The sequence below is a fragment of the Vavraia culicis genome, assembly GCF_000192795.1.
Source record: "Vavraia culicis subsp. floridensis unplaced genomic scaffold supercont1.3, whole genome shotgun sequence".
In the NCBI taxonomy this organism is placed as follows: domain Eukaryota; kingdom Fungi; phylum Microsporidia; family Pleistophoridae; genus Vavraia; species Vavraia culicis.
The window spans coordinates 118,736-141,706 of NW_007360606.1; the positions used below are offsets into that span (position 1 = coordinate 118,736).

General features: G+C 38.8%; 12 protein-coding genes across 12 annotated transcripts; 4 read left to right on the forward strand and 8 right to left on the reverse strand.

Moving 5' to 3' along the window:
* Positions 1–420: 420 nt before the first annotated feature.
* VCUG_00282 (uncharacterized protein) lies at positions 421–1,736 on the reverse strand (the record flags this gene model as incomplete). Its single annotated transcript, XM_008075110.1, has 1 exon — positions 421–1,736. The coding sequence occupies one exon, from the start codon at positions 1,734–1,736 to the stop codon at positions 918–920; it is 819 nt and encodes a 272-aa protein (XP_008073301.1). The 3' UTR covers positions 421–917.
* A 471-nt stretch (positions 1,737–2,207) lies between these two features.
* VCUG_00283 (uncharacterized protein) lies at positions 2,208–3,538 on the forward strand (the record flags this gene model as incomplete). Its single annotated transcript, XM_008075111.1, has 1 exon — positions 2,208–3,538. One exon carries the CDS (start codon positions 2,208–2,210, stop codon positions 3,426–3,428), a length of 1,221 nt encoding a protein of 406 aa, XP_008073302.1. The 3' UTR covers positions 3,429–3,538.
* Positions 3,539–4,195: 657 nt separating this feature from the next.
* VCUG_02835 (uncharacterized protein) lies at positions 4,196–4,492 on the forward strand (the record flags this gene model as incomplete). The annotated part of the gene is made up of 1 exon (XM_008075152.1): positions 4,196–4,492. The coding sequence occupies one exon, from the start codon at positions 4,196–4,198 to the stop codon at positions 4,490–4,492; it is 297 nt and encodes a 98-aa protein (XP_008073343.1).
* A 706-nt stretch (positions 4,493–5,198) lies between these two features.
* On the forward strand, positions 5,199–6,225 carry VCUG_00284 (uncharacterized protein; the record flags this gene model as incomplete). Its single annotated transcript, XM_008075112.1, has 1 exon — positions 5,199–6,225. The coding sequence occupies one exon, from the start codon at positions 5,199–5,201 to the stop codon at positions 5,940–5,942; it is 744 nt and encodes a 247-aa protein (XP_008073303.1). The 3' UTR covers positions 5,943–6,225.
* On the reverse strand, positions 6,215–6,770 carry VCUG_00285 (uncharacterized protein; the record flags this gene model as incomplete). The annotated part of the gene is made up of 1 exon (XM_008075113.1): positions 6,215–6,770. Exon 1 carries the CDS (start codon positions 6,539–6,541, stop codon positions 6,215–6,217), a length of 327 nt encoding a protein of 108 aa, XP_008073304.1. The 5' UTR covers positions 6,542–6,770.
* Positions 6,771–7,946: 1,176 nt separating this feature from the next.
* On the reverse strand, positions 7,947–8,646 carry VCUG_00286 (uncharacterized protein; the record flags this gene model as incomplete). Its single annotated transcript, XM_008075114.1, has 1 exon — positions 7,947–8,646. One exon carries the CDS (start codon positions 8,644–8,646, stop codon positions 7,972–7,974), a length of 675 nt encoding a protein of 224 aa, XP_008073305.1. The 3' UTR covers positions 7,947–7,971.
* An 823-nt stretch (positions 8,647–9,469) lies between these two features.
* Positions 9,470–9,937, reverse strand: VCUG_00287 (uncharacterized protein; the record flags this gene model as incomplete). The annotated part of the gene is made up of 1 exon (XM_008075115.1): positions 9,470–9,937. One exon carries the CDS (start codon positions 9,935–9,937, stop codon positions 9,470–9,472), a length of 468 nt encoding a protein of 155 aa, XP_008073306.1.
* Positions 9,938–11,913: 1,976 nt separating this feature from the next.
* On the reverse strand, positions 11,914–12,967 carry VCUG_00288 (uncharacterized protein). Its single transcript, XM_008075116.1, has one exon. It carries the CDS (start codon positions 12,922–12,924, stop codon positions 11,932–11,934), a length of 993 nt encoding a protein of 330 aa, XP_008073307.1. The 5' UTR covers positions 12,925–12,967; the 3' UTR covers positions 11,914–11,931.
* Positions 12,968–13,275: 308 nt separating this feature from the next.
* On the reverse strand, positions 13,276–14,558 carry VCUG_00289 (uncharacterized protein). The gene has a single exon (XM_008075117.1). It carries the CDS (start codon positions 14,541–14,543, stop codon positions 13,803–13,805), a length of 741 nt encoding a protein of 246 aa, XP_008073308.1. The 5' UTR covers positions 14,544–14,558; the 3' UTR covers positions 13,276–13,802.
* A 644-nt stretch (positions 14,559–15,202) lies between these two features.
* VCUG_00290 (uncharacterized protein) lies at positions 15,203–16,729 on the reverse strand. The gene has a single exon (XM_008075118.1). It carries the CDS (start codon positions 16,624–16,626, stop codon positions 15,280–15,282), a length of 1,347 nt encoding a protein of 448 aa, XP_008073309.1. The 5' UTR covers positions 16,627–16,729; the 3' UTR covers positions 15,203–15,279.
* Positions 16,730–18,118: 1,389 nt separating this feature from the next.
* VCUG_00291 (uncharacterized protein) lies at positions 18,119–20,016 on the forward strand (the record flags this gene model as incomplete). The annotated part of the gene is made up of 1 exon (XM_008075119.1): positions 18,119–20,016. One exon carries the CDS (start codon positions 18,119–18,121, stop codon positions 19,670–19,672), a length of 1,554 nt encoding a protein of 517 aa, XP_008073310.1. The 3' UTR covers positions 19,673–20,016.
* An 872-nt stretch (positions 20,017–20,888) lies between these two features.
* On the reverse strand, positions 20,889–22,661 carry VCUG_00292 (uncharacterized protein). Its single transcript, XM_008075120.1, has one exon. The coding sequence runs from the start codon at positions 22,632–22,634 to the stop codon at positions 21,027–21,029; it is 1,608 nt and encodes a 535-aa protein (XP_008073311.1). The 5' UTR covers positions 22,635–22,661; the 3' UTR covers positions 20,889–21,026.
* Positions 22,662–22,971: the final 310 nt, after the last annotated feature.

A 22,971-nucleotide genomic window follows, 5' to 3' on the forward strand; every position in this document is an offset into this window, starting at 1 on the left:
TCTCAAATGCAGAGATTGCATCTTATAAAACGGTGTATTGGTGGCATAAATTTATTGCTCACACGGTGCATCTAGGCAGCATGGATTCGTCCTACAACATCAAAAACTCCACGAATGCCAATCCGTGATACGTAAAAAAATTGAATTAATGTGGAACACTCGTACACACTCCTACATTGTTGTAATGGCAAATGTAATTGTTGAATTTCTCATGTTGGCAAACTGGGGTGATAAAAAATAAGTTGTGGTGCTGATGTAGAGCATAACATCCTATAGGTGAAGTATAATGTGTTTATTAAGACCAGACGAACTACGATAAACACCCCTAACTAGATTTGTGAACTGCTTGCGGTATGAACACAACATTACTTGCGCTGTTTTGTACGCTTTCCGTATAAAACAACAAATTACCTACCAAGATCAATAGAACATCTTCAGATAAACGCTAAATTCGTAAAAGTCACCAGCCTCCATCTCCAGATCATAATATTCTACCATTTCGTTTGTAACACCACTTAGGGAGGGCAAATAATCCAAAGAGCACAGTAGCATCAACCGTTTGATAAATTTCCTAACCACCACAACAGACTGTTTGTTCATTAGGAAGAAGTGTTTGAGCGCCTTTGCTGCCAATTTCTGTTCATAATTCTTCAATTTCAGTATTCCTGGTTCCAATAGATCGTAAAGGTAATCGCGTAGCTTATTTAGATCAACTATCTTATTCTCGTACAGAGCAAGCACGGCCAATATTCCGAGGAACTTAGCACCTGCCGACGATCTCTCAAGACAATTCATAATAAGTAGCTTAGTTCCCTCCACGAGATTGTCTTTGACGATTACTTTGAATTTTCTTAACCCGATAAATACCTCATCGTAAAGCTCCGTCTTTTTTCTTTCCAAAACAAGCAGGTATATCCTTAGAATACAGTTGCAAACCTTGAGCTCCAATTTTTTTTCTTTGTCTTTATCAACAACACCCTCCTCCTCCAACCGCCTGCTTTCAACCTGCTTTCTAATTTTTTCTTCTTTTCGCTCCTCCTTAGACATCTTCTTCCTGTCCTTTGTGGGCAGAACACTCTCCGCTTGTTTTTTTTCTTTTTTTTCTCATTTTCGTAGATAAACCCAGTGAAAAAGCCGTCCTTCACAGCCTGAAATTCAAAAATATCGATGTCCAAGAAACAGGAAATAATGTTTGGTCCGAAGTTTAAGTCACACATGGGCACCAGCACCTTGTACTTTAGCTCCAAATCATCAGACTTAAATATCCGAGAGATGCACTCGTGACATATCGCGTTCTTGGCAGTTGTTCCCCTCAATACAAAACTTACGAGCTTCTCCACATAGTTAAAATGGCTTAGCTCCTTTAAGAGTTCGACTGCACATCTATAATTAACATCACTCGTATTACTCGTAACAAGAAACACAAACTTGGAGTAAAGCATCAGCAAGTCCTGTTCCCATTTGCTCAACTTTGATATTTGTGTTTTGTCTTTTACCTCGTTCGACAATGTCTTAATCTTGTAGAGAGGTACGATGTCTAGGAACACTCTCAGCAAGGACAGCAAAGATACTTCCGGAAATTCTGCATACTGATCAAAAATGTACAAGATGTTCAGTAGATTGTCCTTTGGATCTATTATGACCTGTTTGCTGCATAACGCAATCTTTTTGATCGTTTGATCTTCGTCCTCGTCTTCAAGGGCGTAGTTACGTACTTGGACAAGCTGCTCCGCCATTTGAACGGGGTTCTGAATTTGTGTAGCTAAAAATTTTGAAGAGGATGCCAGCAAACGGTATGCGAATTTGTGTAGCTAAAAATTTTGAAGAGGATGCCAGCAAACGGTATGCGAATGTCCGTGCTGTAACACTCGGAGCGGGTATAGCAGTACGGTGTAAATTTTCTGATCACCCGGGCAGGACGAACAATTTATGAACGAACATACCTGATCGTGTACAATTTCGTGTAAAGTTTTTTACTGCCACCAAGGACTACAATATGGCACATAATAACTTTGCGTAGGCCAGGGATGCTCTGATTCCTAGATAAAGTGTATGAAAGGCAAACGTGTTCTAAGAAGCAAACGTGATGTTAAGGATAACACTAAGTCGCTTTTTTTTGGAATACCCGTTCATGTATAGAAATAGATTATCCAGTCAAGCACGTACAAGATTCTTGGGAACGATGTTTAGCATTGGTTCAATTATTGATGCTTCATTTACTGCTGTATGTAACACGTGATGTGTTAAAAATAATCCTTTGCACGTGTGTATCAAGTTATAAATATGCGGCAGGCTGGGGCGCCGTGGAAATGCACGAGCGAAGAGCGGTCAGAAAAAAAGGAACAAAGAAATGTTCTCATCATTCGGTGCACCGGGAGGTAAAGCACATGGATGAGGAAAGTGCTGAATCGGTATCACGAAGCAAAGATGAAAACGTGTATGAGGGACAACTGGTTGAAAGAGTTGAGAATGTGAGCCTAAACGAAACTGCTGGCGATGATGATCTAAATGTGCAGGAGCTCATTCTATGCCAACAAAACATAGCTGTGATCCCCCCTGCAGTTGCACGATACAAGAATCTAAGATTGTTGCGAGGCTGCTGTAACATTTTAAGGCAGATTCCCAGTTTTATTTGTGACTTTGCGCAGCTTAAGTATCTCACGCTCTCGAATAACATGTTGGAGTGTCTTCCTGAGAACATCGGTAAACTCAAACAGCTAGTGTCCCTCGATGTAAGCAGCAACCGTTTGAAAGAGCTGCCTGGCAGTTTTAGTGCCCTGCAGAATTTGGCAGAGTTGAACCTGACGAACAACGAATTCGGTGAGATACCCCGTGTAATCGGCTGTCTAAGAACACTGCGCATACTTGCAATGGAGGAAAATGCCATTAATGATGTTCCCGTTGAAATAATACGCTTGCCATATCTCTCAGTACTCAAAACACGCTTATTACCACCAAACTCATCTGTAACCATCGAGAGCAGCGGGTCTGCAATGGATGTCGCTGAAATTGCAGCAAGACGAGTCATGGTAAAGCACCTGTACAAAAAATGCACGTTAAACATTCACGTTAAGAGGCTTTTGATGCAGGTTAAGGAATGTTCGTTCTGCAACGGGCCGTACTTTCGGGTGGAGCACACGGTGGTAATCAACCAATGGCACAATTTTAAGTACATACCGGTAAGGCACAACATGTGCAGCCTGCACTTCACGTCCGAGCCAGCTATGTTCTATACGCTGTACATCAGACCAAACTGCCAGGGATTACGTCCGCGCGATTCGGGGGAGAGGTTGCCGTTCTCTATGATATTCAACTACCATGCATACGGAAATAAACTGAAGAAGCACATCGACCATCAAAATGAGAGTGAAGGAACAATCCTGTCCCTGATATATCACTATAAGAGGCAATTAAGAAAGGACCAGTAATTGTAAGGTGTTCAGCTCAGCGCCGGGTACAGCACGGTACATAGAATGGCAGTATCAGTTCACAGAGCAGGACAACCACGAACCTTAGAAATAAACACATCTTCTGATAACCAAGCAGCTTATGAATGCTCTCATACACTGTACGGCACGTGCACACCCACCGTATATTTATGTTTTTAGCGGTGTTTCTACACTCAGTTACAGCAAAATAGTAAAAGAGCGTAGAGGATGATTGAAAGTTCCTCTTTTTTCACTAAAAGTACGGTTGACCGGTTTACCGAAAAATAAATTAAACCTTCCAAACACTAAAAGATCGATATTTAGTATTTTTCGTAATAAAAGGTAAAAAATGCTAAACTATGTTTACTTGTGTTGCTGTTAGAGATTGGATATTATCATTTCACCACTTCGAGTTCGTGTAAGATATTTCAAATTGGTGATTGTAACGCCTATCATAACATGTTATTCTCTTCATGTGCCCTGAGGCCTTTGATTCAAGATGGGATGTGTCTGTCTTAGACGATATAATGCAATGGTGAACAGATATTTTGTGGAAGTCGTGTTGTGCATCATCTTGTAATGGCGAGTACCTCACGTTTGTTACGAATACCTCCTCTCTACCCGCCACCAATGGCCCAACACTTCTCATCCTTTGAACACATTTTCGTGATCAATTCGCCAGGAAAGGAACAAACCCTGCCGTTGTGAATGAGGAGGTCGTTTCTTCTCTTTTCTTGCGCCTCTCCGTTCTGTTGTGGCTGTCAAACATGATAAAGACCAAGAACATAAAATTAACAAGAATTGCAACGAATACCCCTATGGATGATGATTGGAACATCACCGGAAATGACGGCAATGAATGGAACGATACTTACGCGCAGCAGGTGCACGTTGAAAGAATAGAGTACGATCCCGGTTATGTTTTGAAGAAGCTTGGGATAGAAATTCGGAGCGCATACGACGGTGATATGGTACTGTGCGAGGGTAAACAGCGGATCGTTAGAAACAGGCAAAAAGATGACAGCGTGAGAGACAGGTACAATGATGCATTTCAGAATATTTAGTGAGAAAATGAATGTTGATCAAGCTGTGCTAAGTGTATGATATGCTTCTTTCTTTGGTGTTGTGAACGACTTAGTTAAATACTACGCTTTCCAAATTAATAACATTTGATAAGTACCGCGCTTTCCAAATTAATAACATTTGATATTTCGCATCCAAGAACCGCCCAACTTTTTTTATCGAGCGTGCCCTTTGTTCGGTTGCTAAGGGCTGATTAGCGGTGTTTTGTATTTCTAACACATTTCGTGCTCAAGTCCATGATCGACAATTTGTCAAGTTTTGAACGCAGCGCAAGTACGAACATGTTCAAACGATGTTTGCAGCAACTAAGTGTACAAATGGCATTGCATGTCCGATATCCATAGCACTAAACTAGCAGGTATTTCTTTGTGCTCCGCAGCACAATGAACACTACAACACGGTTCATGATGGTGTAAGTCTCTGTCCAGCAATACCATGAATCGTATGTTTTACGTTGTGTCAGGCACAACATGTGATTCAATAAAGAATATCGCTGTCATATAATGTTCAAGCAATGCTTTTTACGCCTCATGTCGATCTCTAATACGTGACTTAATAGTATTTTGTTATGGTTGGCATGTTATTCATCCTGAAGTGTCTAAACGTAGATCTCTTGTCTTTTCATGGCAGAGCCATTTTCGATGGATTTCACGCTCCATGTTCAATTGCAATTCTTTACCCTTGCAAATGTGCACCTCAGTAGCGCTGAGTGGTACATTCCAAAGCTTGATCAAAGAGATAAAGGCGTTGCAGAACGAGCAAGAAAAAATGATGCATGAATTGAGCACAAATTTTTTCATTACGGAGCAAATATTAGCGGCTTTGTTGGATCCTGCCCACGAATATTCATTACCAAATGGTGATAGCTTAGATCTCCATATTCTTAAAAGGTCCAATCCTGACATCACAGTGTGTAAAAATTTATTGCAAGTGTTACTGCGCCTTAAAGAGTGTTATGGTGTACTTTTGAAGTTAACTGAAAATACGTTCCTGAATTCAGCAAGAATTGCGAACATGGCCTTCCTGATCCGCATATTTTTGGCACACGGGGATGAGCTCACACCAGGAAAGATTAAATTTTCCCTGGGATTGGAGGTGAATGGACCTGGTGGATATGATACACGTAATGTAGAGGGCCGTAACATCGGTAGGTATATCGGAAATGCATCGATACATGTGCACACAAATTCTACGAAGGTAATTGCTAACAAGCTGTTCATAACCTTGAAAATGGATTTGAACCGAAAATATGATGACCTTGATTTAATACGTCTAAACGGCACAGGTAAAGGTGGTAAAATGGAAGAGAGACTGGATTATATGTTCAAAAGCAGGAAAAGAAGACGGTTTGGTAAGAAGAAACGTGTGAGAAAGCGGGAGGGCATGTTAAAGAAGATTGAGAAGGAGTTGGGCGAGAAAAAAACTAACTAGTACTACAATACACTCAGCACGACTCGCAGCCGTGTACATACGCAACACTGTTACTTCAGTGAATGCTCCGGTGCTATTGCAACGGGCAGAACGCCCACAACAAACCAATATAATGAAGGTGCTATTGCACTGAACCGATTGGAGAGCATTTTAAGCGCTGTTTACGCACATGCCATTTGAATTGTACAAAATCAAGTGCAATGACACTCGAAATATCGCTGAACTAAAACTATGACCTTGTTTGCCTGTGACCTCAATTTCAATAAAGCATTTTAATCCTCTACAATTTCTAGCACACTGTTGTAAACAGTGCTGGTAGGAATGAAAATTTTGCACTTCTTGTTTTTCAGCACCACAAACTGCATATCGATGTTCTCCACAACGCCTTCTTTGTTGTTCACCCGTATCTTGTCACCGATCCTGAACGGCGAAAACGAGAGCACATAGACCGTCTTGAAGAACGAAAATAGAATGTCTTTCTGGAAATGCGGCATTACAAACATGGCAGGAATGAAAATTGCAGAAGACGTAGCTGTAAATGGTATTAACTTCGTGTTAGCCCGTGAAAAGAAGTTAAGAAATTTTTGAATGAGCTGCATCTGAGGGGCGTTTCTCTTTTGTTAAGGGGAAATTAAATCCAAAAATGAATGAACTTTGATCCTCGCACACAAAGAAGCAAACAGCCATTAACATTGATGGGTTCATTCCTGTGGTCGTTTATGGAACACCTCTGTTAGTTGGGTACGAACCGCTCATGCAGGATGGTACCAGTAGAGGATACCTAGGCACTCCATTTAAAATAAGAATCAAAGAGCAAAATTATTAATCGACCAGCTGCGCTATTTCCGTTTATTATTTTCTACAAAGGGTTACAAACCTTCACGTCGTGAAAGTTCTTTGGATGAAAATAATTGGTAGGCGTGAAATGTTGCAGAAATGAAATGCCGTTAAGACAATGAGCACTCACAATTCATAGCAGCACTATTTTCAGTGGTGGTGTACGCACAAAAGGTACAGGGTACGGGCGAAGTGCAAGGTGCAGTTTTTTGCTTGACATGTGCGTAGATGGCGTGAAACAATCTATAAGTTAGATCTTATCGCAGTTAAATGATCAAATTTGGTACAAATTGCTGAGTATAATCTGCAAGGAAACGAAAATATTTTTACCACTTCAGCGTTGAATAATCGATCGTTGTTCGATGAATGAACGTAATCTTCGAAACAAACGATCATCGGAGAAAAAAGCAGTGTGTATGGTGCTCGTTCTATGCACCTTGTGATTCGTGAATTATACCACATGATGACTGGGCGTACAACTGCTTTGTGCAGCCAAATAATGTTTATACAACAGATAAACAGCCAAACTACTTTTAGTTCGAGCTATCTCCGAATTTCTACTACTAGAAATGTTATTTTTACATTGCAAGCACTGTAAATACGTGAGTATAAAATCTGCAATGTATTATGAGCGTTGTTATCCTATCCCACATCACCGTCTTGGCGCACAACGTGCTTTATTTCAACACGTGCATTCTGCACTAGATAGTACACCACATCACCGTCTTGGCGCACGACATGCTTTATTTCAACACGTGCATTCTGCACTAGATAGTACACCACATCACCGTCTTGGCGCAGCATAGCTAAACTTTTTATTACATCATCGTACCATTTGCAATTTCAATCGCTATACACACCTTTACTCAGGATTTATAATGTTTTTGTGGCGTAACCCCTATGAGTCACCTTACACCAAACATTCAAAAACTTAAAAATTTGGATCTGAAGGATTTGCACAGTGAGAACGATTTTGCGGGGGACGAAAAGATCGATAACATGTTTAACTGTAAGAATTACTTTAAATACGTACGAAAAAGTAAATTTGCAGCAGTAAATGACGATATAAGCTTGGGGGACTATGGTATGCAATTTATGTCTGCGAATGGTAGTAAATGATTTTTTTGCGAGTTGTGCCGATCTCTCACGTTTGCGAAGAGATTTAGATTACCATAAATATTTATTTAGAACACTACACGAGCACAATCTCCAATCCACCTCTTTCACGTAGGTCGTGCTCTTTTATTCTCGTTTTGCTAACATCCAAATACTCCAATTTATCAAGATATTCTAAATTTACAACTTCCTCCAACTCCTGATTCCCATCAAGCAGGAGATATCTCAGGCTCTTAGGTAGTCTCCTGCAATCTACCGTTTGTATCTGGTTGCACTGCAACGATAAAGTGTGCAGTTGTGACAGGTGGCCGATATTTTCTACGGTTCTTATTCGGTTATTTCCAAGATATAGCTCCTCAAGATTTACGCATGCCAAGTTTTCGATCTTTGCAATGCTGTTGCATGCCATATCCAGATTTTTTAAAGATAAAATACGCAAACTGTCAATTTTTTCAATGTCATTGCACATCAAAAACAGGTCTGTCAACGGCAAAAGCTCAAGATTTTCGATTTGTGTCAGAAGATTGTAACCTAGATCCAAAACACGCAGATTAGGCAAGTTTTCCAAGTTTTGAATCGTAGTTATCTGGTTGTCTGAGAGGTCTAGGGAGTGTACATTGGGTAAGTATGTCATATTTATCGATGTAATTTTATTGTGGTAGAGAATAACACATTGTATATCTTCTTTTACAGCGGGTATCTGTGTCAAATTCGAATATGGTAAGGATAAAACGGTCCGTTCGTCTTCCATCCAGGGTACGTTTTATTCAAATATCAAAAAGAGATCACTTTCAGTAACACAATCCGGTAAGGATAAAAAGGCACAGAATGGAGTGCTCAGGCATCAAAGCATCAAGGCTTTTGATGCTGTGCCATGATGCTCATTTTGTTGAGGGATTATTCGGCAACCACAGTTATGTGAAAGGATTGATAATAGTTACCGATTTCGTTCAAACAAGAAAGAAGTTGGACTGACTTGCATATAAATGCCCAGACACGTGTAGGAAGAAATAATGTAACATACTACGCCACATAAATTCAATAAAAAATAGGAGCTCAAATCGAGTATTATTCTATAAATAACGTATTTGTTGCTAATATGACATGTTCTGTAGCATAAATAATCAAAGATGTTTACCAGAGTGTGTTTAAACCTTTTATTGTTCCGCACACCTCCGATTTATTGTCTGTTATTCATTCAAAAGGAATGGAATAAGGATGCTAAACCAGATACAGGATAACATTGTTCTAACGATAAAAAACTGATTAAAAAGGCATCGTTCATAGATCACATGGTTACAAAAAAACTCATATTTATTTTGACCGGCAAAAGTTAATTCCTGAACGCATCTGGAATAGATGGCCAACATTTTTTATCGATGTAAAAACTTGGTTGTAAACGTATTTAACACTCATATTGTTTTTAAGTTGCGTTAAAAGAGTTCCAAGGGTATATTTCGTTATACTGCCGGATATATCAGCTGCCACTCAATGAACGCAACGGTGAGTGATGTAATGAGATGGTTTGCGGCTATAGTGTTCTTTATTGTTTCTAAAAATGCTCGTTTGCTTTCTCATCGACTTAATGATTTGCTTGGTTTGCATAGCTTGGTCTTGCTACTCAATTTTGCCACTTTATCCTCAACAATAGGCTTAAATACGGCTCGATTACAGGTAATTGTACAGTCGTGAAATTTGTAGTTCTTTTTATATTTTAAGAATGATAATATATTTAAATCTTCTTCACAAAAAGGTCTGCGTGATCTTAAATCAAGCTTGGGTATTAAAAGGCTGTTCAGCAGTGGAAAAATCACATTTTTATTGTAAATGAAATTTTTCATTTCTCTCATTTCTCTTTTCAACTTAGCGCGTTTATTTTGGAACCATATCTGAACGGAACGCGATGTTATTCCTGCCTGTTGTGCCAAGGCCTCTTTTTGGTCCGGTGTTGGTTTTGGCGTTCTCTCAAAAAAACTTATCAGAATTTCTGTAATGTGCTGACTTAAACGTGGACGCGTTTGTTTCTTGGCCTCATTCACCATGCCAAACAATGCCGATTTTTGTTTTATAGTTGACACATTGTCAATATACCATAAAAGCAAAATTTACTTTATGGGCCTAACCAATGCCAGTCTTAATAGGCAATTTGGAAGCGTGGGAAAGAAGCGTAGACAACCTTTGATCTTCGCATTTGTTGTGCTTTTGTATGCGATCGCTTTTGCTACGAACGTTCTGCACGGAGCATATTCGTAGTATTGCGCGGTATGCACCGGTAGATAAAAACTAAACCGAAACCAAAAAACAGTACTAAGCTTGGTAAGTAACCACCTATTGATACACAAGCAATGTAAAACAGCACATATGTGCATACATGTTTAATTGGTGCAGATGTAACTGCGTTGTAATTATAGCTATAAGTTGAAAAGTATAATTTACCACTCGTTATTTTCGCGTTAAGATCACTTGCCCAGTTTTAAATGGTCTTAACGCTGTTTTTCAAAACTTTCTTGTTAAAGATTCCGATCAGTACGAGAGACGCAACCCAAAATCTCACACGTCAAAAAATGCATGCGATAGGCAAAAAATACAGCGCAGCATAATACCGTTATTACAAAAAACGTTAACTCAAATCTGTTGCCTTTAGTGACATATTGCTCATCTCCACATATACTGTTATAAGTATTAATTAGAATGATGAGTTTCTTCAGCGCTTGCGAGCAATTTACACTTTTTGGAATTCAGTGCGCCCAACACTACACGTCGTTTGGAGAGTGTTATGCCACCATAAAATATCGTTTTTGATGATAGTAGCATGTGCAAGATGTTAGTAAAATTTCACGAATTTAATGATATTAAAGGATTAAATTCTCATTTTCTCTATTCGGTATGGTGATTGTTGCATCGTATTGTGCTATAGAGCACTTCATATGTGTAAATTAGTCTTGAATTATCAATGTTTGTGAATGGTAGAACACGCAATTAGTAATTTGTGCAAAGAGCAGTGGAATAGTTACAGTTGGTTAAGCTGGCATATAAAATGACAATATATAAAACATTATGGCAATAATAACTAATTAACTCATCATTTGCATTGCAAACCATAGAGAAAAGCGCATACGGGCCTGGAATGAACATCAAAATCTATTAGATGAGAATGCATTGGGTGAATGGTAAGAATTTAGTGAGTAGGACAATCTTAAGCCTTTTGAATCGCTAAATAATCGAAAATGCGTTTTTAATGGTAACATTAGCACCTAAAGGAATGTAACTCATACTATATATTCCATATGTCTTTGTCACTATCGCCACAGCATGTATAACCGATGAACTGAATCGATTTATACAGGCAGCAAATGTAGTAATGTGCTAAAGTAATGAGAGAATGCACTCAAAGTTATACGAAAATATTATGGCGTTGTTGTAACAGAGCAAATGGGAATATCAAGCGAATTTTTGTAAGTTTTTAATTATCGGGTAAAAACTGTTGTACGGCAAGCTGTGTCTCCGGCGTATTAAAGACAACTTGGAGACTTATTGACCGGTTCTCGGGAATAAATTATCCGACCCTTTGAAAATAATCAAGAATTTTTGATCATGTTTTTGCATTAAATACGGAATTACTGATTGCCATGGAATCCTTTTTTTACAAAAATTTTCGGTTATTCCTTGCAAACAATATTACAAAATATGATTACCGAATAGAAATTAGTTTACTCGCACTAAAAGATTCAAGACCAGTAAAAAACATAACATGACATGTTAAAGGAAAGGAATACTGTTTAACAGGCAATCAAACCTCATTCTGTTATACACGGAAATGGAGCAGCTTGTGTTATTTGATTCCCATTTTTTCGCGATAACAGCTGACAATTTACTTGAATTTGGTAAGAATATGTTTGTACAGGACAGACTCGTGCATACCACGGCTATTGGTTGTCAGTTGTATATTTGAAAAAATTAATGGGTTTAGTCAATTGAACCAAAGAGTGGAAAGATCAAAATATCAATCGTTTAAAAATTGACGTATAGGAACTTTTTATTCATCATGTATTGTAATTTCCTTGATATTTTCGTTATCAGGTGTTTTGACCACGGTTAGTTTGTCGCATTTACCGTTGGAATTCTTCCATTCCTCAAACGCTTCCAACAACTTCTCGCCCCTGTATTTCATGATCATCAATTTCTTTTCTTCAATCCTCAGCTGCTCTATTCTAAACTCCTCGTAAAACTTCGTTTCAAAGCTTCTCTTGATCTCCTCAAGATGGGTTCCTATCAACATCTTTCTGAGGTAAAGAAAATCGTTACAGGTCGTATCGTTCACATCAACGAAGCCCCACTTGTACAGCCTTCCACGTTTTGTTTGTCCGTTGATTTTGAATAGGCTTTCACTGGCCGTCACAGCCATTGGCAGTGTGGCTGTGTTATTCTCTCCATCCAGTTCCTCTGGCATGAACATTTTCACATCATTTTCGTTCAGCTGTTCCATGATCCTAGCCTTCCGTTCAACCAGTTCATCTTGCATGTACGCGTCAGCCTTGCCAATCACAGGTATTAGATTGGTGTATTGGCCGATGTTACCCATCAACCTCAGCTCGTCGGGCAGTAGCGTATCGGTAGGGAGCACGAACAGGCATACATGCACCCTTAAGTCGCCTGTGTCCTCCATTAATCCTTCTTGTGCCTCAAAGTAGTTGAAGTTTGTACTCTTGATAAATTTTATCATGTTATCCTCATCCAGTTCATGGCATGTTGATATTCTCACATTTAGGCACACGCCATTTTCTGTGACCTGTGCACACGTTGTCGTCAGCGCATTTGGTCTATCATTGCTCAATATCGGAGACAGAAACAGGTTGTTTATCAGTGTGCGTGTACCACTGCCTCTGCGTCCCAGCACCAGAATGTTCAGGCTAAATCCCTTTTCCACCGACATTTTGCGTGCCTGTTCAGGGATACGAGAAAAACCTACTGTCTCTGATGTAAGCACTTCACCTACGTTTTCTTTTATGAGCGGTGTTGAGTTCAACATATTATTTGTTTTTTATCACAGGTGTATTTATCTGCTTTCTGAAACGATGCGCAACAAAATAAACAAAAGAAATTACGCGTCGTGCCACGTTGTAAAATAGGGTAGAAGAATGCATTTATTGAGATATCCTTTTTTCTCATACTTTGGTTGTTCACAGGGACCTATTTTTGTATCATACGAATTTGATGTTGATATAAGGTGTATACCATAGTTAATACGTGCTGAATTACCACTGACAAAGGACATTTAGCACCACAATAGTTAGTTAGCACTAAACATAGCTGCAAAGAACGACCTCAGTCCACCATGTCTCCATCGGTATAGTGATGCCCGTTTCAACAGAACGGCACACGTAAGATAACGGCACCGTATTTCATTTAGTCAAAAAGAAGAGCCTTTACGCTGTATTACCACATCCGTGTGAAAATACGATGACCAAAAGGTACTTTAATGATTGGTGAATCAAGCAGGTTGATCATGATGAATAACTCGCTTAATAAGAACTAATGCTTATTTATTTAGTACGTTGGCCATGAACAGTTAAACTATTGCGTTAAGGCTTGGAGACCGTTCGTTGCATCTGTTTCTGCAGTTCTAAATATTGATCAACTCGCTAAAACCCAATTACATAATAAACATTCTGTGAACTATAAAAACGTATGTAAAGAGCTTGAGATTTATTATTCTGCTGATTTACGATCGAATTTCTGTGAATCCGAGCAGCTTCCAATAAAATACTTTTCGTAGTACGAGTGAAGGTATGATTGCACTAACAAAACCGCGCATGTGTTTGCTAGATTTATTATCTCATCATGTCAGCATTAAATAAAATACCTCTTTCTAACAGTACCAAAAGAGGCGTTCTATGAATGTCACGTCTATTCCATTTTTTTGCTCTTCTTCACGATTTCTACATCTTCTTTTCTGACCGGCATGTCCATAAATAATTTCCCCTCTCGCACATTAAATTGTCTCTTAACCTTTTTAGAACCTCCAATTTTCTTCTTGACCACGGGCACAAAATTCTTCCAATTCATATCCTTTTTGTCTGCACACTGCTCAACCTCCTTCTTCGCCATCATCTGTTTTAAGAGATGTACCGGATGATAATTCTCCATTACCTTCAGCACAAATTGCTCAACTTGCAGAACGCTTGCAAAAGGACCTATCACACACACACTCTTGGACTTCACAAGAATGTATGTCTTGGTGAGCATTTTTAGAGCTGTTAGTGTATCGCCGTTGGGACCTATCAATCGATTCCTCCTGTTGATAAATACTTCCTTATCGCTGGCAAGTGCCTGTATGTTTATCCAAGCATAGCTCATGTTGTCATCAAACACCTTCTGTGCCTCCTCCAATGGCACACCCTTGCAGATTAGTGTAACGAAGTCTTTACTCTTCAGAATTACGTACGGGTCCCGAGTCTTGGACGTAGTACTCACTTGTATCAATCTCTCATCCCGATCCATTTTGATTCGTATGTTCTTTTCCCTGAGCAACGTTCTCATACTCTTGTAGCTCTCTTTCAAACTATCCTCTAGATGTTTTGCGTACACAATCTCAAATCTGCTTTTCGCCAAAAACTGATCCTTGAACTCATCTATCTCAAATTCCATGGGACTACAGAATTAATTTTTTAAAACAGAACTAGAAGAAATCACGAATACTTTCAAAGGGTGTGAAATGTATTTTTGGTAGCATATCGTGCCTGTGTAGTGAATGACATACTCATTATTTCTAGTATTTTTTTTATTTCTGTACCTGTTCAGATGATTTGAGAGGCGTAAAAATGCAAAGTTGCAAAGGAAATGTGTAAAACGAAGTTTGATAGCAGAGATGGTACGCTTTCGCAAGATGTAGAAACATTTCAGATAAATTTAACTTGAAATCAAAAAATCGGGCTGAATGTTGCAAAGAGAGCACATGATACCCACAACTTGGCATAGCTGTGGTCGTAAATAGAGTAAGTTATTTTGAACTACACTTATATTGGTGCTCCTGCTTCATCCTTATGAGTAACTTCAACCATCGTATATTTTACTCATTCTACAGCAGCGTAATACGTAAATTTTCGCTGCCGATACATTTATTCACGCAATGATGTGCTCTCACCGTTTTATAGTGATACATCATTGCCTCGTGAGATATTGCCATATTTAAATGTCGCAATCAATCACCATACGTGTCCCAGAACGATAAATTATTAGTAGTGAGCGTATATATCTCTACAAAAGAATAACGCAATACTATTCGTGCACAAATCGTTACCAAATTACTTAGATGCTTTTAATAAATCCTCCATCTGAATCTTTCTTAGTAATTTATCGGACATACATTCAACATTGCAGTTTATTAATCTTGATTTATGACAATATAATCGCGCACGTCACGAACAAATACGTATGCCAGGATAAAATGCGATAAAACGCTTGCAGACATCTCAAAAAGCTCGCAAAAAATTTTCTTTTCTTCTTCGTTGAGAATTGGTAGCTTCACTGGGGACAACACCATGGCTGAGTGCACATCTTTAACCTCCGTGTTCGACTCTGCCTCCTCATCAAATTCCCTAGCAGCCTCAGTACTCGAAACATCGCATCCGGCATCTTTGATGCTTACCAAAGAACCGTTATCCTCCAAGATCTCCAAATAATCCATAATATCCAGGTTTTTTAACTCAGCGTAGGCTTTTTCAAAGCACTTCAATACATCCTTTAACTCATCCTGGTCTTTTCCGAAGATGTCACCCACAAACCGGACAATTTCCTCACTCATCCTGAAATAAAGCCTAAGGATTACACTGATGCGGCTGAAGAAACACTCGTCACCGTTATAGGTGTTGTAAACGACTTTCAACTTGTAAATTAGTTTTATATGAGCGATGTATTTGAAGTAAAGGCGAGATACCACCTCTTTATCGATAGATGAGACGTAATTTATCACACTTTGACGGATAACTCCGCTCTTTAGCGACTTGATGAGGAAACTGAGCTCTGTGAGCAAGAAATTCAGATTTTTAACTGGCAAAAGATACTCTTCTTTTAGAGAAGGTGCTGCTTCAATTTTCTTGTTAGAACTCAGATCTTTCGTATTTTCTCTCTTGTCATAGTCAGTCACCATGGCCCTATCTACTTCTTTCTCGAATATTTTTTCCTCAATGTCTTCTGGATCACCGGTTTTTCCATCTCCTACTACCACGTCAGAACGCGGCTCATCTCTTAGAACACACTTTTTTACAGTTTCATTATCCATCATTACCTCGTACACTTTCATCTCTAGAACACTCATTTTATCATTTTCTTCCTTGATTATTACACTCGCAATTTTATTGCCATCCGTGTTGCAACTTTCTTCTTCATTGTAATTCTCTGAGCGTTCAGTCTCTTTGCAAACTTCCATTTCATCTGTCATTGTGATGGAGCCTTCCCTTTCATCCGTGTGATCCTTACTCCAGTCTTCATCCAAACATCCGTCTAAGCCACGGTTCGCTGTTTTTACATTTCTCCCAACAGATGCGCATCCGATAGAACCATCCGTAACCACCCTGTCATTCTTTCTATCTTCAACCGGCCAATTTTGTACCTCGTTTCCATCTTTATTATCTGAAATAGCAGGTGTTAAAAGAAAATCACGCTCGCTCCCTTCATTTTTCTCCATCATCAAACCGTCCTCCTTCTCATACACGATTTCGTTTTGGCTCATTGCAATTTTTTCCACAAGGATAAAATTTCAATTTTTAATAAAAACAAAAAATTCGCGAGGTACTCAAATTCACGATCCTGCCATACTCATAATAAAATTATCTTCATGGATAGAATTTCTTTTTTTAGTAAAATTATCTTTTTTTTGACGAATGAGCCGAATAAAACCAATGGTACAATGCAATAATTAAATCTACGTCATTTTATCACTTTTGGTAAATATTGATCAGTAAAGTAATTACAACAATATATTTGAGAATTAGTCTAAAAGATCAGATCACGTGATATTCATTTACGTGTCAGATTGCAGCAAGTACACCGTCTAATTGTCATTTCCTTTCAACCGATATGCTATCAACAAAAGGGGGCAAGGCTGTGAAAATAGATTGAGAGATGAGTTTCGCACAAATAATGGAAGTTAAAGGAGGTGTTTAGACTAAATTCACTAATAGTATGAATATAGCACTCCCAGCCATGCGAATAACAGCAATAAAACAAACATTGCACGATCACAAAATAAGGCGGAATATACCAATCAAGGGGTATACAACACGCACCTACACCGAAAGCCTCACACAGTCCTCCTGTAGGGACGTAGTCAACTCATTAATAAATTCATTTATTGCTAGGTGTGCACACTGTTCAGGCCACTCGTTTCAATCGCAAGTTTATATTCAACAAGAAACGTGAGCCAAGTTATCTTTTACTCGCGTGATAATTAATAGATTTGGTACAGTTTTGGTTGCGCTTGCTCTACAGGGTGACTTACCTTGCACATTTTCATCCAACTGCGTTTTTAATATACATAAAACGGGATTCTAGAGTTAAAGCTAAAACATCGGCCTATATATCACACGATTAACGCGCCACAGCATGTTCTCAATGAGAATCCATATAGCAAACAAAATTCTGATTCAATGAATAGGACAAGACAATTGCTCAAGCAATCAAAAGATGGTAAGGGATCTGATTACCTTGTGGTTTAGTGTTTCTTGTACCTAAAATTGCCGGCCAACTCTATTTAATAAGTGGAACCAATTGTGATATCCATTAAAATTATTATTTATTGTAAATCATCAAATGCTTGCATCAAGACATTTTTTTGCCCAGCATTTTTGGTAAAACTAACTGGACAGCTTTCAGATGGTAGTGAATTGCTTGGTGTTACTGGTAAAAAATGGTTGAGCATGTCTCAGAAATCGATATATTTATTTTTAAGCTGTCATAGTTTCCGCTTTTAGCCACTTTCTTTTTTGCATATTTCTAAAAATGTAGGAAAATTTATTTTTGACAGAAATGATGTTTCCGTAATAATTCCTTACGATATCACTGATTGATAAAGACAGAGGTAAAAATTGCATTCATATGCACTTCTTAATATCATGCAAATGCATGAATGTTAGTACGGTACGCGTACTGCGATTAGTTTAAGAAATATTCTTTACTTTATTTTTTTACCTGCTGTTCATGCAATCACTGCTCGTGCCCTTTACATGTTTCTCCTAGTGATGCTACAATTTTTACTTCGTGTTTTAGGAACTAACTGTGATGATAACGTAGCGGATGAGATACGTTATGATAATGGTTTAGTTCATGGTAATGAAACGACAGACAATATGAACAGTGATGAAGAAATTGATGTTGGTGATCAGTTTAGTGATGTATTTTATGGCGCAGGAGAAGAAATACGTGCTGTTGATTACTCGTGCAATGGTATGCCAGGCACTGATCATAAGAGTGAATTGGAACTAAACGAACCGAAAAGCAGTGGTGATACGCAAACAAAGAAAAGACGTGCACATACGCCGTTGTTCATTCAACATGGACGCTTTTATGACAGCACGCAGAATAAGGAAATGGAATCGCACAGCTCTGGTTTAGTACGTGACGTGGCACCGTGCAATCTCGAACCAACAAATAGCAGCAGTGGTGATGCAGTGCCATCAAATGTACCGGATATCGTTGAATTAAGTGCTCACAATCCACCAACTTTACCTGTTCGTGGCGATGATACTTCCATTGTTTCTCGAAATGCCCCTGAACGTGATTTCAACCACAAACGGTCAACATTAGAGAGCTCACCGATAAATACCAAACAAATGAAATACGGTGCACAGAATTGCTTGGATAGCAGGGCTTTAACGCACTTTTGGCCTGAACAATCAGCTATATGTGCCAAAGATGCAGAAAATTGTACAACGAGGAGTAGAGAACAGATAGCGAATAATGATGCTTACCACATAGCTAATGATGATGTAAGACAGTATACACCGTGTATAGAGTATTTACATGTGTATTTTGGGAATAAAAGATTGTTTACGGTTGGCAGCGAATATTTTGGATGCTGCGGCCGAAATGCTATATCGTATGGAGCAATATTGCGTAACAGAAGGATATTTATTATGAATTGCGCGCGATTTGTTCAACATTGCAAGGATTACATCCATGAACTGCCATATAAACTTCATACTATCCGCTACGTATGCACTGGTATGAAGTACGTGTTGTTAGATCGTAATTTTATTGAATTGTATGTTAATTGCAAGGTCATCGCACAGCAAATTGAATGTGTTTTTAGCGAATTAAACCTTGCAACGCAACTGATGAACCAAGTGATTGGTAAATTGTATGTACGTTGTCCACAAGACATGAAACAGGCTGCTGAGAACATATCATGTGATTTCAGCGAAGTTATGGCAGTGCAAAGGCAAGTAATTAAGGCACTGGCGGATAGCATATCGGAAGTTGGAAGACTTGTTCCGATGATGGATTTATCAAAAAATGTACGATACGGAGAAAATAACATGATGGCAGGTGGGAGTGAATCGTGTAATGCAAATGTTGGAGAAGAGCAGGAAGTGGTAGGAGGATCATATGATCCGGTGAAAGCAGATGCGCGTCAAAACGTTTCTCATACAGAACGGTACAGCAAGATGAAAAGATTCGAAAGCACAATCAAATCGAATACGCATCATAGCGCGAAACATGGTGCGTCAGTTGACGAAAAAGCATCTACAAGTGCCGAAAATCTCGGATGGACCGAATAACCACAATCATTACGTAGAAAATACGGCGATAATTACCATTTAATGGTACCTCCGTATCAAAATAAAAATGAGAACGATATCGTATATAAGACGGACGCGTTGCAAAAATTGCTGCAAAAACTGTTAAACGAATGCATGGGAGTAGCTGACGGTTTACAGAACAGTTCGTTATTTTTCAAAGATATTTTGTGGATAATACGGATGTCAGGAAACGATGATAAGGGTTCTAAAAAACGTAGGTTCTAGTGCTTGAAACGATTGAAATGAATGCTAGTTTTATTAGTAACAGGTGCTATGATGCATTCTGATCACACACCTATTCGATTAAACGTATTCATTATCGGTTCTGGGTGTGTATTTGTTATTCACTGCCAGATCGTTGGTTGTTGTCATTCTCAGCAGTTTTTTGGTCGCTGCCCTTTTAATAGCATCTTTTTACCGATTACCATATTATTGTTGAATACAACTTTAATTCAAAACTTGTTAACTTGATAGGCACTCTCACACGATACAAGCCTCGCAAATCGGGTTCATCCTCGTTTATTAACGCATCCACACGTATGATGTACGTTTTATCAACAAAGCATTTCAGTCTGTCCTTCGATCATCAGGGCTCTGAGAGAACCACGTACCGTTTCTAATAGTAACAATCTAATACTGAGTCTACATGATACTACTCGTAGCTAATAATGAAATAATCATCAGATACGTATGACAACACTATTTCACGTCAAAGTTAGTCTTCCGAACCCTGCTGAACATCATAAACAAGGAAAAACAGCCGAGAAATAAATTAATTGTTGTGAATGAGAGCCACTACACATACTATTAATTGATAAGCCTCGATATTGCTCCAAACAGTGATGAATTCCAAACACACAGTTAAAAGCGTTGATGACAATTCCAACAACAATAATTTTGCACATAACATTATCAGCTGTACCATGTTATCAAAGATTTTGATTTGGAAGAAGCTTACGTGTGCTCCACAGGACATAAAGGCAGGAGCGATCATGACAAAAAATATGTTTATTCTGCACAATGCCAAAGCTACATTTTATTGCTACACAATCGGAAGCTTTGGACCGTTAACAGGAAAGTATTGACGTAAGAGCCAACGAGTCAGTCATTAAAAACGATCATAGCAAAAGCGCTTACCAACAAATACTTTAAGGTATAGACTAGTCCAGCCGAGATTAATGCAATACAAAACAAATCTTGCTAACAATTCATTCGCCATTTTTTATTTAGATGGATTGGTCATCTCATTTGTTGCCTGTGCATTTCTTAGTAGCAATCATTTCGTTTTATCTAACGGACTTTTAACCGAATAAGCAATCTTTGTGCCACAGTCTTACTTGAACAAATCAGGATATTCTTTTACACACATATCCTGCACCCGTAACAAAACAAGCGCTTGTATGGCTGCCTCGACATCACCCTTAACACCGCTCAGGTCTCTTGCCATCTCAAAATACTTCACACACTCATTGTCATTTCTTTTCATCAGATAGTTTCCCAGTATTATACACGGTTTCATAAATGTCTTGTCAATCTCGAGACACTTCAATATGTCTTCCTTTACACCCTCTTCGTTCTTTTCTGCCCTCAGCATTGCTCGGAAGAGGTATGCTCTGGGATCTTCTTTATCTATACCTTGCATCCTGATGATAAGATCTGGAACCGCATCGTACTTTTTTATGAGGAAGTAAAACTCGCATGCAAGCGACATCAGCGCAATTGTCTCCATTTTCAAATCTTTCAGTATTTTCTCAACCCTGTTATATTCTTTATTTTGTATCAAATCGCAAATTCTCAATATGTAAAACTGATCAGGATAGCTTTTTAGTCCTTTGTCAAGGCATTTTAGATAGTTCATGTCGTTCAGCTGCAGATAAATCAAAGTGCTGTAGAACAACACGCTTAAATCGCTTTCTCTTTTTTTCATCAGCGTGAGAAATTCTCTACTAATTTTCCGTCCACCCAATAAAACTGTAAGATATTCTCTCAGTATGGCTGAGTAATAAAACACGTCATTTTTTATGATTGACAGCGCACGTTCATTATTTCCCTTGAGATGTTCGATGCTTGCTTTTATGAACAAAACGAGGCTGTTCTTCTCCTTGGATGCGTATATCTGCTTGTAATTCTCATATCGTAATTTTTTGTGATTTATTTCACCGGTTTGTTCATCAATTACTTCAGTGGTACCTAAATTCGACGTAGCATACATTTTATTTCTGCTTTCAGCTTCCATAATTCCATGTTCGTCTCCGGTCTGATCTCCGGCTTCTTCCCCGCCGCTACTGACCTCTTCTGAAAGCTTTTGTGCGATTTCCCCTTCTTGCTCGGCATTCTCAACAGTACCTTCCACCCCATGCTTCACAAACAGCTTGCTCACATCAGGAAATGTTTCAAAATATTCCTCAACGTTGATTTTTGACGGGAATACATTTTTCCTATCCATTACGTTCTCCACCTCCTTCTCAACGATACTTTCCAGCGCACTTTTGCCCAGGCTGCCATACTGACTACCATCCAGGAACCCGGCGATAAACGCATCACTCACACTCTCCAATAGCATTTCCAGCGACTTGTGTATTTCGTAGCGCCTTTTCAAAACTCTCGCATTTTTTCTATCAAGAGCCAAAAATCTGTTGGTATAGATCAGTGCTTCCTCGTAGTTTCTTAGAAGAATGTATGTCAATGAAATATTGTTTAGGATATTCAGATGTTCACCATCGCAGGTTCTTGTATACGAAAGAGCAATAAGATATTTCTCGAGTGCGCTCGCGTATTCCTTGTTCTTGTAGTGCAAATTGCCCTCCTCTTTGATCGAAACACCGAGTGCCAGCCTTTTTCTTTCCCGGTATTTTTTGTAGCCATAATAGAACAGAGCCGCTGTTACCGTGGTGAGTGCAGTAAAAACGAACGCGCCAAGCTTTTTGTTACCATTCGTCATTTTAAGGGTGTCTAAATTTTACGTATTGTGTGTTCGAGGATGGATCAACAGGGAGATCGCATTTTACAGCGGTGAGAGAATGGTTAATACATCAAAAAAGGCTTTTACACGTAAACAAGAAAGAAAAAGATTGTGGTGCATCTTTCTGCGCCAGGTAATTGAACAATAACGCTCTCTGATTTTGACGTAAACCGGGATATGCGACTAGTCAGTGTATACACGCTAAAACGGGAGTATTCAGTGGGAAGAACAGTACTTTCCAAGAATTTATCGCAGTGAATGTACATTCATTGCTTTATCATGTAATATTTACCATAATTGATAGATCATATAAATA

Bases quoted from the DNA above. Each gene is read 5' to 3' on its own strand.
- VCUG_00288 (XM_008075116.1), bottom strand. From the start codon at position 12,924: ATGTTGAACTCAACACCGCTCATAAAAGAAAACGTAGGTGAAGTGCTT.
- VCUG_00289 (XM_008075117.1), bottom strand. From the start codon at position 14,543: ATGGAATTTGAGATAGATGAGTTCAAGGATCAGTTTTTGGCGAAAAGC.
- VCUG_00290 (XM_008075118.1), bottom strand. From the start codon at position 16,626: ATGAGCCAAAACGAAATCGTGTATGAGAAGGAGGACGGTTTGATGATG.
- VCUG_00292 (XM_008075120.1), bottom strand. From the start codon at position 22,634: ATGACGAATGGTAACAAAAAGCTTGGCGCGTTCGTTTTTACTGCACTC.